Source organism: Oncorhynchus clarkii, chromosome 17, assembly GCF_045791955.1.
Source record: "Oncorhynchus clarkii lewisi isolate Uvic-CL-2024 chromosome 17, UVic_Ocla_1.0, whole genome shotgun sequence".
NCBI classification, from domain to species: Eukaryota; Metazoa; Chordata; class Actinopteri; order Salmoniformes; family Salmonidae; genus Oncorhynchus; species Oncorhynchus clarkii.
Window position 1 is genome coordinate 18,385,346 of NC_092163.1, and position 16,346 is coordinate 18,401,691.

The following is a 16,346-nucleotide window of genomic DNA, read 5'->3' on the forward strand; positions in this document are numbered from 1 at the left end:
AATCCCACAAATCCCTATGAAATGAATCATCTATCATATCGTTGTCACATTGTTGGCCATTCTCCTTGGACTACAGCCGTTTCATTGAAGTATCCAATGATAAACAATTCAAGGAACTTCTCTTTTGTAGTTTTCTGTTACACCGTTTACTTTGTCCTCCAATATCGTTAAGAGGCTTCTAGATGGATAAAAAGACATTTAAAAAATGCAAATGATAAAAGAAGACAATTATTGTCATAATCGTACTCATAGTTGATGTGTTCATGTCTATGGTGTACTAGTTTCTTTTTGTTTATGTCTATACCTTGTTTAACTTATTTAACTTATAACTTAACTTATTTGTACAGATTTGTCTCATAGAGATAAAAATCGCATTTAAATGTAACCTGTTGTAAGTAGCCTAACATTGACTAACCAACCATGAAGCATGTTTTACGTGAGTCCCATGGGAACTTCAATGGTGTCTCGGCTAAAGCCTAATATCACCGTTGGAGCCTCCAGAGGGATTGGCCAGGTAAAGCCTCATTTCCCCTCTGAGGGAAAAAAAGTCAACTAGAGTACACAGTAAGTGTACAGTAGTAGACTTCCCATATCCTTGTTTACTATTCAAAATCCCATAAGAGGAGGTACCGGCTGCCGGGGGTTCTGAGTCTGACTGAGTCACCTTTTTTTTCTTCCCTTCTTCATGCAAACACACCTAGACACTCACTCACCACAGCAGCCCCCTCTCCCTCGCTCTCTGCCTCCCCTTTCAACTTCAAACCCAGTTATTTCTGCAAGCTGCTACTTTGATTGTACCAAACACCTGTATTTTTGGGGAGAGACTTCCTCAGTAGCCCCCGCCTCCCATCTTTGATTGTTAAACAGCAGTGGCGCCGCCATTACTGTCTGAGAGACTGATGCCGCCCTGCTTCCCCTCCTCCTCCTCCACTTAAGTTCCTTTTAAAAGAGAAATTGAGTTGGCCTCGGAGTATGGCGAGCTCCATTCTATTTGAACCAAATTCCACCATTCCAAAGTATCTCAGTTGTAGATAAAGACTTTGAATCTCAAATTCCTGTGTGTGACAGCTGCGTAAATCAGAAAGAATCAGAAAATAATCATCATGCCAGGAAGCAGAGCCATAACATTCTAGCTCTAAATCAGCTAGACCATGACTATTCTCCTGAATGTGAGGAAAGTGAGAATCAGAGGTAACTTTAGTAGAAAATGCTGTCAGAGTTGTTTGCCCTGTCTTAGGTTGTATAAACAGTACAGAAAGAGTGTGAACAGACCACACACACACACACACACACACACACACACACACACACACACACACACACACACACACACACACACACACACACACACACACACACACACACACACACACACACAAAAGGCCCTCTTCCCCTCGCCCTTAATACCAGGCTTTAATACCCAACTTCTCATCCCTGCCATCCTGTCTTCCCCTCTAGATTAATGTCCTCTCCGCTCTCCACCAGCTGTTTCCGTGCCAGAACACCCCTCATCTTCCCGGGCCGCTGGCCTCTTGGTTCAAGTGGTAGATGGTAGTCAGTCTCTGGGGCTGGGCCATAGGGCCGCATTGTCACAGTGCCTGCGTGTCTATGAGAGAATAGCCGCCCTCACGCCCATTAGCAGGAGTGTCAGTGTGTTCACATCGCCACACAGGTTATATAAAAATTAATTACGTGTATAGACAGCTTTAAGGGAAGGGTCTTGTGCCACATAGCTAAACATTTTGAAGGGCCCCCACCTTTTGTTGATGAAATAAAATTAAATGATAGCCTCTCACTTTATTCACTAAATCAGAAAATGTAACATTTTAGATTATAATACCATTTTGTTCATCATAATGCAACTAAATATAGAGATGTAATGTTAACTTATGTAAATATGCTGTGTACGTCATTAACCGGTGTTGTTTTGAGAGTGACTTGTGGGGCGGGGGGGGGGGGGTGTACGCCCACTGTGTGTTTGTTTGTTATAAAGTGTGTCTGTTTTGTTTAGTCTGTGTGTGGTATACGTAAGTGCGTAAGTGTGAGTCTGACTGTGTGTACATGTGTGTGTGTGTGTGTGTGTGTGTGTGTGTGTGTGTGTGTGTGTGTGTGTGTGTGTGTGTGTGTGTGTGTGTGTGTGTGTGTGTGTGTGTGTGTGTGTGTGTGTGTGTGTGTGTGTGTGTGTGTGAGACAGTCTGAGCTGTGTTAACTGGGTGTGGCTGTCTGTGCCAGAGGTGGGTGTTTACTTTTCAGGGCTTTTAGTTCAGTGTTTGTGTCTTAGCACAGACAGGATGTGCAGAGGTTGTCAGCATGGTTCATGAGATGAAAGAACGCGGGGGGGGGGGTAGTCGAGCCAGTCCGATAGCAGGCTGTCTACCTGAAAGAATCCGAGTCTGCTGCCTCCACCTCCACCTCTACATACATTCCATGTGTGCTGCACAGTGCCACAAGGAAACACCTCTCACCACCTTAGTGCTTTGACATCCTTTTTCCCAGACACACAACACCCAAACAAAGCTGGGCATAGCTGAGCACTGACATGGCCAAGTGTTCAACGACAACTGGAATCACAAGCCAAAAACCTGAAGGTTAAAGGTGTTTGTGTTTATACTTCACTTTCACAGGTATCATTTCATATGTGTGGACGACACCCTATTAGGCTTAGGCAACACAGGGAAATCCATTAGCTATTGATCAAAGAGTGAAGAGACTTGTAGACTTGTAGACTTGGAATGGACTCAACCCCTTTACTGGTGCCAAACATATTAGTTACAGAATGTAATAAAAATGTCCTAAACTTCATTTTGACAACAATTTCAGAAATGCTGTTTGGCTGGTTTATATCTTTTCGTTTTGTATTGCCAAGCTACTTCCATGGAGTATCACTGTCAAAACAAGTAAACTCACAGACAGGGTCAGTGTCCTGAGGCTGACAGTCTAGTCCAGCTACAAGACCACCAACTGTGATGTAACATTGAGAGTTTTAGCACTGAAACAATTGGCATAGAAGGCCTAGTGCATGTTTTGCACGACAATGAGTGACAACTAGATACACACATATGTCATATCTTCATTTGATCACTCCGTTGTTGCTGCGAATCTTCCTGCGCTAAATGAAAATACCATCAAATAAAAGATGGCTTTATGTACTGTCACATCATATGAAACATTTGATCTCAAATCCAAAATACTCAAAATTGTCATTCTTAGCTTCACTGTCCAAATACATATGTAGGTGAGTGTATATGACAAGGGATGCAGGTGTGTGAACAACAAATCAGCAGGCACATTTTTTGTCACACAAAAAAAGGGAAATATTTAATAGGTTTGTGAATTATTTTATTCCATGGCTTTACTTGCTACTGGTATTTATTACCAGGAGTCCATGAAACGCCTCATGCTCATGAACCTCATACCACTCAAGCCGCCCATGGCTCCCATTCCCATGCTCACGCTGAAGTTGCTGTACTCTCCAGGCCTCATGTACATCATCCTGCCTCTGAAGTGGGGCTGCTCGTACATCAGCCATTGGCCTTCCATCACGTTGCAGGACTGGCATTTGGACATGCGGTAATGATCCGTGACGTTGTCACAGTCGTTCATCATCTCGTGCATCTGACCTCCGAAGTTCTCTCTCTCTCTCGTAGATCCTCATCCTGTAGTTTCCTCTGTGCTGTTAGGATAAAGGCACAGCTTTCATTGATGAGATAATTATTTAGAACATTGTTTAATATGAGAGTGTGACCATTAAAATATGTTTCACCTTCAATGACAAGATGTGACAATTTTAGGCTGAAATATTTTCAACCTACCATGGCGATCATGCGGCAGGACTTGATGCAGTCACTCATTCCAAGGTGCTGCATGTAGTCAGGGTACTCGGCCCTCCTCATGAAGTACTGGTTTCCCATGTAGTTGTTGCGGTTGTACAGCATCCAACAGCCACTCTCAACCCTGCAGGAGTGGCACCTGCTCAGGTAGGAGCCCATGTCACTGCAGTCACTGCTGCACTCATAGGAACGACTCTGGAAGTTCCTGTCCTCGTAGAAGACGATCTGAAAATAAAATGGAATCATTTCTATGAACTAAACAATTGTATGAAAGAAACATTTTAGAGACATTTGGGATGGTCTACTATCCTGTCCCAATGGCGACCAGGATATTGGGATTAGTCAAACGTTCATGATTTAGTTTGGGGTGCTAGAGCGCTAGAGCCCTTTTGTATACCAATCTAGAAAAATGTTGGTATGTATTTTCAAAACTTTCCCAGTGCTTACCTTGCCTCTGTTCATGTTGGTGGTGGACATGTTTGCTAACTGTGCTGCTGGTTGCTGCTCCCGAACTGACTTCCTACCAGGTTTAACCCTTTCTTTTACACCAGACCAAACCCAAATCAAATCAAATCAAATTTATTTATATAGCCCTTCGTACATCAGCTGATATCTCAAAGTGCTGTACAGAAACCCAGCCTAAAACCCCAAACAGCAAGCAATGCAGGTGTAGAAGCACGGTGGCTAGGAAAAACTCCCTAGAAAGGCCAAAACCTAGGAAGAAACCTAGAGAGGAACCAGGCTATGTGGGGTGGCCAGTCCTCTTCTGGCTGTGCCGGGTGGAGATTATAACAGAACATGGTCAAGATGTTCAAATGTTCATAAATGACCAGCATGGTCGAATAATAATAAGGCAGAACAGTTGAAACTGGAGCAGCAGCACAGTCAGGTGGACTGGGGACAGCAAGGAGTCATCATGTCAGGTATTCCTGGGGCATGGTCCTAGGGCTCAGGTCCTCCGAGAGAGAGAAAGAAAGAGAGAATTAGAGAGAGCATATGTGGGATGGCCAGTCCTCTTCTGGCTGTGCCGGGTGGAGATTATAACAGAACATGGCCAAGATGTTCAAATGTTCATAAATGACCAGCATGGTCGAATAATAATAAGGCAGAACAGTTGAAAGAAACTGGAGCAGCAGCACGGCCAGGTGGACTGGTGACAGCAAGGAGTCATCATGTCAGGTAGTCCTGGGGCATGGTCCTAGGGCTCAGGTCCTCCGAGAGAGAGAAAGAGAGAAAGAGAGAATTAGAGAACGCACACTTAGATTCACACAGGACACCGAATAGGACAGGAGAAGTACTCCAGATATAACAAACTGACCCTAGCCCCCTGACACATAAACTACTGCAGCATAAATACTGGAGGCTGAGACAGGAGGGGTCAGGAGACACTGTGGCCCCATCCGAGGACACCCCCGGACAGGGCCAAACAGGAAGGATATAACCCCACCCACTTTGCCAAAGCACAGCCCCCACACCACTAGAGGGATATCTTCAACCACCAACTTACCATCCTGAGACAAGGCTGAGTATAGCCCACAAAGACCTCCGCCACGGCACAACCCAAGGGGGGGGGGGGCGCCAACCCAGACAGGATGACCACATCAGTGACTCAACCCACTCAGGTGACGCACCCCCTCCAGGGACGGCATGAGAGAGCCCCAGTAAGCCAGTGACTCAGCCCCTGTAATAGGGTTAGAGGCAGAGAATCCCAGTGGAAAGAGGGGAACCGGCCAGGCAGAGACAGCAAGGGTGGTTCGTTGCTCCAGAGCCTTTCCGTTCACCCTCCCACTCCTGGGCCAGACTACACTCAATCATATGACCCACTGAAGAGATGAGTCTTCAGTAGAGACTTAAAGGTTGAGACCGAGTTTGCGTCTCTGACATGGGTAGGCAGACCGTTCCATAAAAATGGAGCTCTATAGGAGAAAGCCCTGCCTCCAGCTGTTTGCTTAGAAATTCTAGGGACAATTAGGAGGCCTGCGTCTTGTGACCGTAGCGTACGTGTAGGTATGTACGGCAGGACCAAATCAGAGAGATAGGTAGGAGCAAGCCCATGTAATGCTTTGTAGGTTAGCAGTAAAACCTTGAAATCAGCCCTTGCTTTGACAGGAAGCCAGTGTAGAGAGGCTAGCACTGGAGTAATATGATCAAATTGTTTGGTTCTAGTCAGGATTCTAGCAGCCGTATTTAGCACTAACTGAAGTTTATTTAGTGCTTTATCCGGGTAGCCGGAAAGTAGAGCATTGCAGTAGTCTAACCTAGAAGTGACAAAAGCATGGATTAATTTTTCTGCATCATTTTTGGACAGAAAGTTTCTGATTTTTGCAATGTTACGTAGATGGAAAAAAGCTGTCCTTGAAATGGTCTTGATATGTTCTTCAAAAGAGAGATCAGGGTCCAGAGTAACGCCGAGGTCCTTCACAGTTTTATTTGAGACGACTGTACAACCATTAAGATTAATTGTCAGATTCAACAGAAGATCTCTTTGTTTCTTGGGACCTAGAACAAGCATCTCTGTTTTGTCCGAGTTTAAAAGTAGAAAGTTTGCAGCCATCCACTTCCTTATGTCTGAAACACATTCTTCTAGCAAGGGCAATTTTGGGGCTTCACCATGTTTCATTGAAATGTACAGCTGTGTGTCATCCGCATAGCAGTGAAAGTTAACATTATGTTTTCGAATAACATCCCCAAGAGGTAAAATATATAGTGAAAACAATAGTGGTCCTAAAACGGAACCTTGAGGAACACCGAAATTTACAGTTGATTTGTCAGAGGACAAACCATTCACAGAGACAAACTGATATCTTTCCGACAGATAAGATCTAAACCAGGCCAGAACTTGTCCATGTAGACCAATTTGGGTTTCCAATCTCTCCAAAAGAATGTGGTGATCGATGGTATCAAAAGCAGCACTAAGGTCTAGGAGCACGAGGACAGATGCAGAGCCTCGGTCCGATGCCATTAAAATGTAATTTACCACCTTCACAAGTGCCGTCTCAGTGCTATGATGGGGTCTAAAACCAGACTGAAGCATTTCGTATACATTGTTTGTCTTCAGGAAGGCAGTGAGTTGTTGCGCCTTTTCTAAAATTTTTGAGAGGAATGGAAGATTCGATATAGGCTGATAGTTTTTTTATATTTTCTGGGTCAAGGTTTGGCTTTTTCAAGAGAGGCTTTATTACTGCCACTTTTAGTGAGTTTGGTACACATCCGGTGGATAGAGAGCAAAGAATTGCTAGCTCCATTGTTCAAGCCCCTGACCCAGCAACATGCTATAGAGGCCTATTGAGGCCACTGAGGCTACGTCCACCTTTCCAGAAAGGCAGCTTATCAATTGGTTGTTTATCTTGCAAAGTAACATAAAGCCTTTTGAGAGTCTACTCTCAAATGACTCTCAAATTTGAAAGTTCTTCATACATAAGTTTTCAAATCTCACTTGAAATACAACTTTTATTGACTAGAAAATGACATAAATTTGTGTGCTTGAAAGTCTTGAAGTATTTATGGTTGTGAAATAGTAGTATAGGGGTAGTGGTAGCAACAGCTGTAGTAATAGTAGAAGTAGTATTGGTAGTAATCGGGTTTTCATAGGCTACGGGTTAGTTATAGTTACCTATTTTGGGGTGGTTTGTTGGTTTGGAGTTATTATAGTGGGCTATAGTGGGCTAGTATAGTAAGATAGAAGGAGTACTATAGCATCATTAGCCATATTATGTGTTTTTAAGCTCTCTAAGGTCTTCAGTTTCAACATTCTGAAAGTTTTGTGGCAGTGATTTCAGTTTAGAATGTTGAAACCTGCATTCTGCCTTTAAAATGAAATGGGATATAACAAGCTTTATAGTTTATGAAGTATGAATAGTCGCAACTAACTGTGTTGATTCAGTCCGCACATGTCCACATTGGGTTGGTGTTTAAAATGGTTATAGTTCAAAAAGTACATGTGGTATAAACAATCTTCTGAAAGCAATCTAAGTTGAGTCAGTCTGCACATGTCAACTTTGGGTTGGTGTTTGTAGCTGAAACGGTCCAAGAGCAGTGGCAAATCCACATTTTGCTTTAAATCTATGGAGCTTTTATGCAAATTTCAAACAGTTACGTTCAAAAAGTATACATAGTATCAAAAAGCTGTATACAAGCACACAATTCCAGACCATCTGCACGTTTTAAAGGTTGAATGGAGTTTCTATCTTTAATGGTTCTAGAGGAGTAGCGGCTCCATTTTATTTTACCTATCCTCTCCATTTAAACCTATGACCATTAAAAGTTATTGGGATTTATGCAAAAGTGTTTGTAGTGTGAAAGATAAGCTATAAGTAGTATCAAAAAGTATTGTTCTTACAACCTGAAGACAGCAAGCCTGCACGTTTAAAAGTTGTTTTGGTGTTGGTTGCTTTTACAGTTTTGGGCTACAGGTGGAAACAGAAGGAGAATAATAAGTATGTCGAATTTTCGATGGATGGGATGGATATGCTATTTTTGAGCAATTCAGTTATCTATTTGATAATGGAATATAGAGGACTCAAATCTAAAAAGTTGTGATGATGTATTCTTGAATCATCTGGAATCTATCCAATTACTTTATGTGGAACAATCTCATTGTGCCTTGTTACACCAACATTTGTTGGCTAATTGTTGAAAAGGGCTATACACTTGTTTTTCTGTTATGTATTTGCAGCAAGTAATCAACGAGACTAGACCTTTAAATACAACCTTTGGATACGATCACGTGGTACGGTAGCTCCACGACAACCTGCCTTCTCTTTGCTACCGCGTCTGGTTTTGCGATTAAAAAGGTAACGATTTTACTGTAGGAATTTGCAACATATCAGTAGCTACAGTAGCCCTATTGCTCAACAGATTATAATGACAGCCAACCCTTGGATTGAAGTGAAATGACAGTCGTTTATTTGTGCATTTTAGCGTGATATCTCCTGAAACCGGGAAGGGACAGCAAGGGCACATCGCTAACGTTACCGTTTATATAGGCCCTATTTTAAATAAACGTTTGACTAAAGACCATTTTAGGCCATAATGTCTCCACAAGACTTCGATCACATTGGTTAAAATGTTTCCGAATTTTATAATAGGACAGCGTTACTAAATAGCCATGTTGATAAGAAGAAGGAGACGGCAAGGACCATTCGGATTTGTAAAGATTACCGAGAAGTGCAGTGCACAAGACTGCCTCCTTATCGCCATCCTTATTAAGGGATGGGCAATGCACTAGTTGACAGGAAGAACATATTATATACCTGAGACTTCCCTAAAGATACTGTGTCTTTACAGGGATGGATGCCTTATGTCACGTGTATAGGCTTCTTAGGCTATATACAATAGTCAGAGTGGGAAATTAAATTGAAAAGCTGTAAAAACATGACTAATTGATAGTGAATAGTGACAGCGATATATATTGTTGAGTTTGCTTAAAAGCTTCTACAATTTATTGACCACCATAACTATGACTTTTTCCTGATAATTTAGCCTGACCAGGAAAAACTCCTGGCCTCCGATATGATAGCAGTTTATTTTCTGGTAATATATTTCTGGTGTTTGCTTGTCCTCTTGTTCATGCAGGATGGCAGAGCATGAGCCACCCCTCTCGTGTGACTGCTTTGTGTCCTTGCCCCCCGGCTCGCAAGATGATCACGTGATTTTTGGGAAGAACTCAGACCGTCCTAGAGATGAGGTCCAGGAGGTTCTTTACTACCCGGCAACCAGTCACCCATCTGGGACCATGCTGGAGGTAAGCTAGGCCTAGCTTCACTTCTCCCCATAGATTTACCCTGCTGCAAATTACAAGCCTGCTGCCATCTTGGATCAGGGCTCTCTTGAAAAAGAGATTTGATCTCAATGAGATTAAACCTGGATGAAGCATGGTTAAAGAACTCAAATTCATCTGCCCTCTGAACATTGTATGTAGGCCTGTAGTCAGAGTTATGTTAAAAATGTTCACAACAGGTGTTTTGCTCTGTGACCAACATCACTAATTGGATTAGAGTTGTTTTCACTGGTGAGCAGTCAGTCTGGGCAATATAACTGAGAAGGGTTATCAAACCTCTAAAATACCCCACCTAGGTATACACAATCAACATTTTCTAATTTACGATTCTCAAAGTTTAAAGTTTGAATGATAGACTATCATTTATTTATTTTCACGCCTTTTATACGACAGGCTTAAGGTATTGGCTGAGTGTGTGTTGGTAGGGTTTGCCAGTATATTTGATGTTACAATCCCCAAAAAAAGAGAATTGAACAACAATGTAAGTCTCCATCTCTCGTCCTGCAGTGCACGTACATTCAGATCCCCCAAGCAGAACACACCCATGCTGTAGTCCTCAGCCGGCCTTCCTGGCTGTGGGGGGCCGAGATGGGGGCCAACGACAAGGGGGTCTGCATCGGGAACGAGGCTGTGTGGACCCGCGAAGCTATCGATCCAGGGGAAGCCCTGCTAGGAATGGACCTGGTCCGGTAAGCCCGGCTGACCATAGGCCAGCATACCAAACAGTAGTGTTGTTTTGGGGGCCAAGTAAATCCTAACTTCAGAATCACCTCCTGATCCGAAAGATGGAGAGACGGGCTGGTTGGCTGTATTTCCAGGTTCCTTACCGAGCGGTCTGATTGAATGACTTGTCTGGCTATGTCAGACAACATTTGATCCCAGGACCAGGAACGATAGGGTAGCACTACCCTTTGAGAATCAATTTACTAACTTCAGAATCACATCACTCAAAGTTTGGTGTGGATAATCAATGCATTGTTGTAATTGGTAAATTTGTTGAAAAGTAGATATGCTTAGTCAGCCTGTAGTCAGAAAAGCAATATAGGGCTTTGCAGTAGCAGATGTGCTACTGTAAATGTACTAGGTAGACTTCCTTCATCACAGGTTAATACTTACCTGTGTGCGTAGGGACTAGTCGTGTAAACAAAGATAGGCCCTACTGCCGAAACATTTCCATAGGAGTTTTGATTGAATCTGGCCCAAGTGTGTTTTCACTTATGTCCTAAAGCTGTCTTTACATTGTCATAAGCATAACATTTAAAGGATTGAAGTGTAACGCTGAACAAATCATTTTAACAGTTGGCAATGGCAGCTGCAGGTTGGTCCTGTTGTACCACTGACTGCAGTGATATAGCAGCAGCAGGACTAACCTACTCCAGGGGTTGCTGCTCTGTGGCTGACCCTATGCTGCTCTCTGGCTGGCCCTATGCTGCTACCAGCCTCACAACTGTGTGTATGTGGTGTCAGTGGAATAATATAAGATAGAATGTTCTATTTGATTCTATTCTACTCATAATCTATTCTATTCTATTACTATTCTGTTCCAGTATCCCAACCCTGGTCCTCGAGTACCCACAACAGTAAACATTTTTATTGTAACCCTGGACAAGCACACCTGATTCAACTTGTCAACTAATTATCAAGCCCTCAATGAGCTGAATGAGGTGTTTGTCAAGAGCTACAACAAAAAAATGTGTACTGTTGGGGGTACTCGAGGACCAGGGTTGGGAAACACTGTTCTATTCTCCAGGTATTCTGCTCTACCATATTCTACTATATTCTATATTCGATTCTACTCTACTCTACTTCTCTCTACTGCTCTACTCTACTCTACTGCTCTACTCTACTCCTCTACTCTATTCTATTGCTTGACAGCTTGGGGCTTGAGCGTGCGGACAGTGCCTGGGGGGCGGTGAGTGTGATCACTGGTCTGCTGGAGCAGCACGGCCAGGGGGGGCCATGCAGGGAGGACCCGGCGCCCTTCAGCTACCACAACTCCTTCCTCCTGGTGGACCGCAACGAGGCCTGGGTCCTGGAGACTGCCGGCAAGCTCTGGGTGGCACAGAAAATCACCGGTGAGGAAACTGCTGTAACACCGTGGGAGCTGTAGTGTGAATGGACTTTGGGGGGGGAACTGACAGTGGCACAGGAAGTTACATGGTGAGAAAATTGCTCTAACATCACTGGAGCTGTAGTATGGACATAAGTTTTGAATCAGAGGTTAGTTTTGGGTTAATCTCTGTTAAGAAGTAAAATCCCACGTAACTTGGTCAGCTGAGGGATTAATTTCTTTGTTCATACAGTCCGTGTTAGAAATTGAGAGAGACAAATATGAAGTCTCCACCCTCGCATAAAGAAATCTCTCAGCCAAAGCCCCCCCCCAACCGAAGCAGTTTTAGCACCGCCATCACCCAATCATGATACGTGCAAATAACCAACGAGGAAAACCCCAAAACCGGAACTAATGCTGCTCCTTATCTCACACCTCCCATTCAGTCTCTGCAGATTATTCAGTCTACGAGCAAAATCTACCCACAGGAGATTATTTTTGTGGTTTTACCCTTATGGTTAGGACAGTGGGGAGGGTAAGCTGTGTATATCTGTGTATATCTGAGCAACTTCTACCAGCAGCATACAACTGTGCACCCCCCGCCTGTCTTTGCTTCCCACAGAGGGGGTGAAGAACATCTCCAATGCGCTGACCATCGGGACGGATATCTCGGCTGAGCACCCAGAGCTGCGGAGTGTGGCCCAGGCCCAGGGTTGGTGGAGCGGCGAGGGAGAGTTCTGCTTCAACGAGGTGTTCAAGTCTGAAAACCCCCCCGCCAGGATGGAACTGGCCAAGAAGCGCTACAGTGGGGGCACACAGCTCCTTCAACAGCATGATGGTGAGGGAGACTATTCTTTCTATTCTAATCTAATTCAACACGTTCAACTCCTTATAACTGTAAAAACTCCCAAAATGATGTTAAAGCAGACTATTAACAACACTATACAGGTTTGGTTTGGTTGCCGTATTGCTTATACAGCTATTTTTATTACACATAATAAAGGCCTGGTATCCCCTCTTACCATTGAAAGTACGTTACATGTAACTAGCTATGTAATTTCCTGTCTCCTGCCATTTCCTCTCCGGTCGGCTTTCCCATAAAAATAGACGACTAATAACGTACTTAGACGATACATTTTCTGGGTTCCCCAGGTTCTGTGACGGCCGAGGTGATGATGTCCATCCTGAGGGACAAGCCCAGTGGGATCTGCATGGACTCTGGGGGGTTCCGCACCACTGGCAGCATGGTGTCCATCCTGCCCCGTGATCCCAGCCTGCCGTGCATCCACTTCCTCACTGCCACCCCCGACCCCTCCAGGTGCGTCACCTCACCGGCCTGGTCCCGAACGAATCACTCTGACCCTAACCCCATTGTTATCTACTCCTTGTGTTTAATCTAAATGAGCTGGATAAGTGTGAGAAATGTTTGGGAAACTCCCCCTAGCCTACCAGAGTGTGGTATGTGGTAATGTTGCTATTTTGCTGATACCTTTCCAGTTCTTTCAGATTGGCAAGAGGGACTCAACAAGGGTGTAGGAGAAGTGGCAAGGGATTGGTTTGGAACCAGGCCCAGGAACCCCTCAGGCTATCTGGAAGTGCTTCTTAAGATTCAGATTCGCTCTTTGTCTTTTATCTCTCTATCGCTCTTTTTCATCTTCATCATTTCCCCCTTTGGCAAAACTGCGTCTTGATAGGAGATTCTCTGTGTCTGTGTGTTTCATTTGGTCCTTACCCCCTGCCCTCCTCCTCCTACCGGACTGTCCTCTGTCCTGCCAGGTCTGTTTTCAAGCCTTTTATCTTCTCTGAGTCTGTGACCCCAGTGTCGAGGGTGATCTCCCCACAGTACGGCCCAGACGACCCGGTCAGGAAGCAGCCACGCTTCCAGAGCCAAGTGGACCGCAGGCACGACCTGTACAAGGCCCATGAGGGGGCCCTGCAGACTATGGAGACCAACCCGGTACGTGTAGAAGGGGTTAGAATGAAATATGGGTTGAATATGCCACGGCTGAATGTAATAGGCTACACTTTCATAGAGTATTTTTATTTATTTATTTTTTTACATTGATGAGTGTGGGTACGGACTGATGGATATTGTATTACGTACATCACCAACTTTGAACTTTTATAATTCCCTATAAACTTCACAAATTGCTGTTTGTCAGGTCTTCTCTGCTTGTGCACGTGCTTGTGTGTGGGGGGGCATTCATGTGTGTATTTTTGCGTGTGTGTGTTTCTGTCCCTCAGGACGCAGGGAATGCTCTGACGGAGACATTGAGGATGTTGGAGGGCCAGTGTCTGACGGACATATCAGCCCTGCTCAGTGGGGAAATACCAGCAGATGAGGAACTGGGGGACCTGTTCTTTGACTGTGTGGACACGGAGCTGAAGTTCTACCAGTGAGGAGGTAAGAACCGTGTGTGTGTGTGTGTGTGTGTGTGTCTCTCAGAAGCACAGTAACCTTCTCATTACGCCAATGCTGCCTCCAATTTCTCTCTGTTACAGCGCCCTCATGTGGAGAATGCTAGTGCTTGCAGATCGGCAGGAGATGGCCCTGGGACTGTTACATCCTGTGCTCCTGTTAGATTGGCTCCCTCCCATCTCACGCATACGAACCCCCTGATGCCATTCCATCCATCATTAACACAGAATATAAATGTCTTAACGTTCCATGGGATTGGAGCATCATTATCATTTGTATCACTTTAGGGAGCAACGCTCGCCCCACATTAGTGAGTATGTGATAGACCACTACAGGAGTGTACATTACCAGTTAAAAGTTTGGACACACCTACTCATTCAAAGGTTTTTCCTATTTGACTATTTTCTACATTGTAGAATAATAGTGAAGATGTCAAAACTATGAAATAGCACATGGAATCATGTAGTAACCAAAAAAGTGTTAAACAAATCATTATATATTTGATATTCTTCAAAGTAGCCACCCTTTGCCTTGATGACAGCTTTGCACACTCCTGGCATTCTCTCAACCAGCTTCACCTGGAATGCTTTTCCAACAGTCTTGACGGAGTTCCCACATATGCTGAGCCCTTGTTGGCTGCTTTTCCTTCACTCTGCGGTCCAACTCATCCCAAACCATCTTAATTGGGTTGAGGTCGGGCAATTGTGAAGGCCAGGTCATCTAATGCAGCACTCCATCACTCTCCTTGGTAAAATAGCCCTTACACAGCCTGGAGGTGTGTTGGGTCATTGTCCTGTTGAAAAACAAATGATAGTCCCACGAAGCGCAAACAAGATGGGATGGCGTATCGCTGCAGCGTGCTGTGGTAGCCATGCTGGTTAAGTGTGCCTTCAATTCTAAATAAATCACTGACAGTGTCAACAGCAAAGCACCATCACAACTCCTCCATGCTACACGGTGGGAACCACACATGCGGATATCATCCGTTCACCTACTCTGCGTCTCACAAAGACACATCGGGTGGAACCAGAAATCTCACATTTGGACTCATTAGACCAAAGGACAGATTTCCACCGGTCTAATGTACATTGCTCATGTTTTTTTGGCCCAAGCAAGTCTCTTCTTATTGGTGTCCTTTAGTAGTGGTTTCTTTGCAGCAATTTGACCATGAAGACCTGATTCACACAATCTGCTCTGAACAGGTGATGTTGAGATTTGTTTTACTTGAACTCTGAAGCTTTTATTTGGGCTGCAATCTGAGGTGCAATTAACTCTAATGAACTTATCCTCTGCAGCAGAGTTAACTCTGGGTCTTCCTTTCCTGTGGCGGTCCTCATGAGAGCCAGTTGCATCATAGTGCTTGATGATTTTTGCGACTGCACTTGAAGAAACTTTCAAAATTCTTGAAATGTTCCAGATGGGCTGACCAGTAATGGACTGTCATTTTCTCTTTGCGTATTTGAGCTGTACTTGCCATAATATGGACTTGGTCTTTTACCAAATAGGGCTATCTTCTGTATACCACCCCTACTTTGTCACAACACAACCGATTGGCTCAAATGCATTAAGAAGGAAAGAAATTCTATCAATTAACATTTAACAAGGCACACCTGTTAATTGAAATGAATTCCAGGTGACTACCTGATGAAGCTGGTTGAGAGAATGCCAATAGTGTGCAAAGCTGTCATCAAGGCAAAGGGTGGCTACTTTGAAGAATCTCAAATATAAAATATAATTTGATTTGTTGAACAATTTTTGGTAACTACATGATTCCATATGTGTTATTTCATAGTTTTGATGTATTATTCTACAATGTGGAAAATAGTGAATATAAAGAAAAACCCTTGAATGAGTAGGTGTTCCAAACTTTTTACTGGTACTGTATGTATGTGACTATGTGTAGATCTGTTTCACATTAAAACACCATTTGTAAAATGTGCAATTCATTGTTACAAGTGAATGGGGGTTAGTTGACTGACTGCCCCATGAGAATTAACTAATAAAATATTAGCTCTGTCTGCTGATGTGTCCTGTATTTATTAACACAGTAGTTTAAAACAAACACTGCCTTATTCAATTCAGTAATTCAGTATGTACTGACGTATTTAGTACAGTTAAGTAAAGAATTCAACAAATGTTGTACAGTTTTGTTAGTTGGGGAAATTCTAACTCCGTCCTGATGGTGGCAGTGTTGCACTTCCAATCTTATAAAATATCCTAGCTCACAGCTTCAGAAGTCACCTAACCAAAGATTGTCTATTATATTGA

The 16,346-nt window shown here is 43.7% G+C and overlaps 1 protein-coding gene and 1 pseudogene across 1 annotated transcript; one reads left to right on the top strand and one right to left on the bottom strand.

Annotated features, from left to right (window-relative positions):
- Nucleotides 1-3,372: 3,372 nt before the first annotated feature.
- Nucleotides 3,373-4,307, bottom strand: LOC139369620 (gamma-crystallin M2-like; annotated as a pseudogene).
- A 4,239-nt stretch (nucleotides 4,308-8,546) lies between these two features.
- LOC139370429 (secernin-2-like) lies at nucleotides 8,547-16,096 on the top strand. The gene is made up of 9 exons (XM_071109901.1): nucleotides 8,547-8,623; nucleotides 9,405-9,573; nucleotides 10,117-10,298; nucleotides 11,485-11,684; nucleotides 12,282-12,497; nucleotides 12,812-12,977; nucleotides 13,436-13,616; nucleotides 13,904-14,063; nucleotides 14,162-16,096. The coding sequence occupies exons 2-8, from the start codon at nucleotides 9,406-9,408 to the stop codon at nucleotides 14,057-14,059; spliced, it is 1,269 nt and encodes a 422-aa protein (XP_070966002.1). The 5' UTR covers nucleotides 8,547-8,623; nucleotide 9,405; the 3' UTR covers nucleotides 14,060-14,063; nucleotides 14,162-16,096.
- The last annotated feature ends 250 nt before the right edge of the window (nucleotides 16,097-16,346 follow it).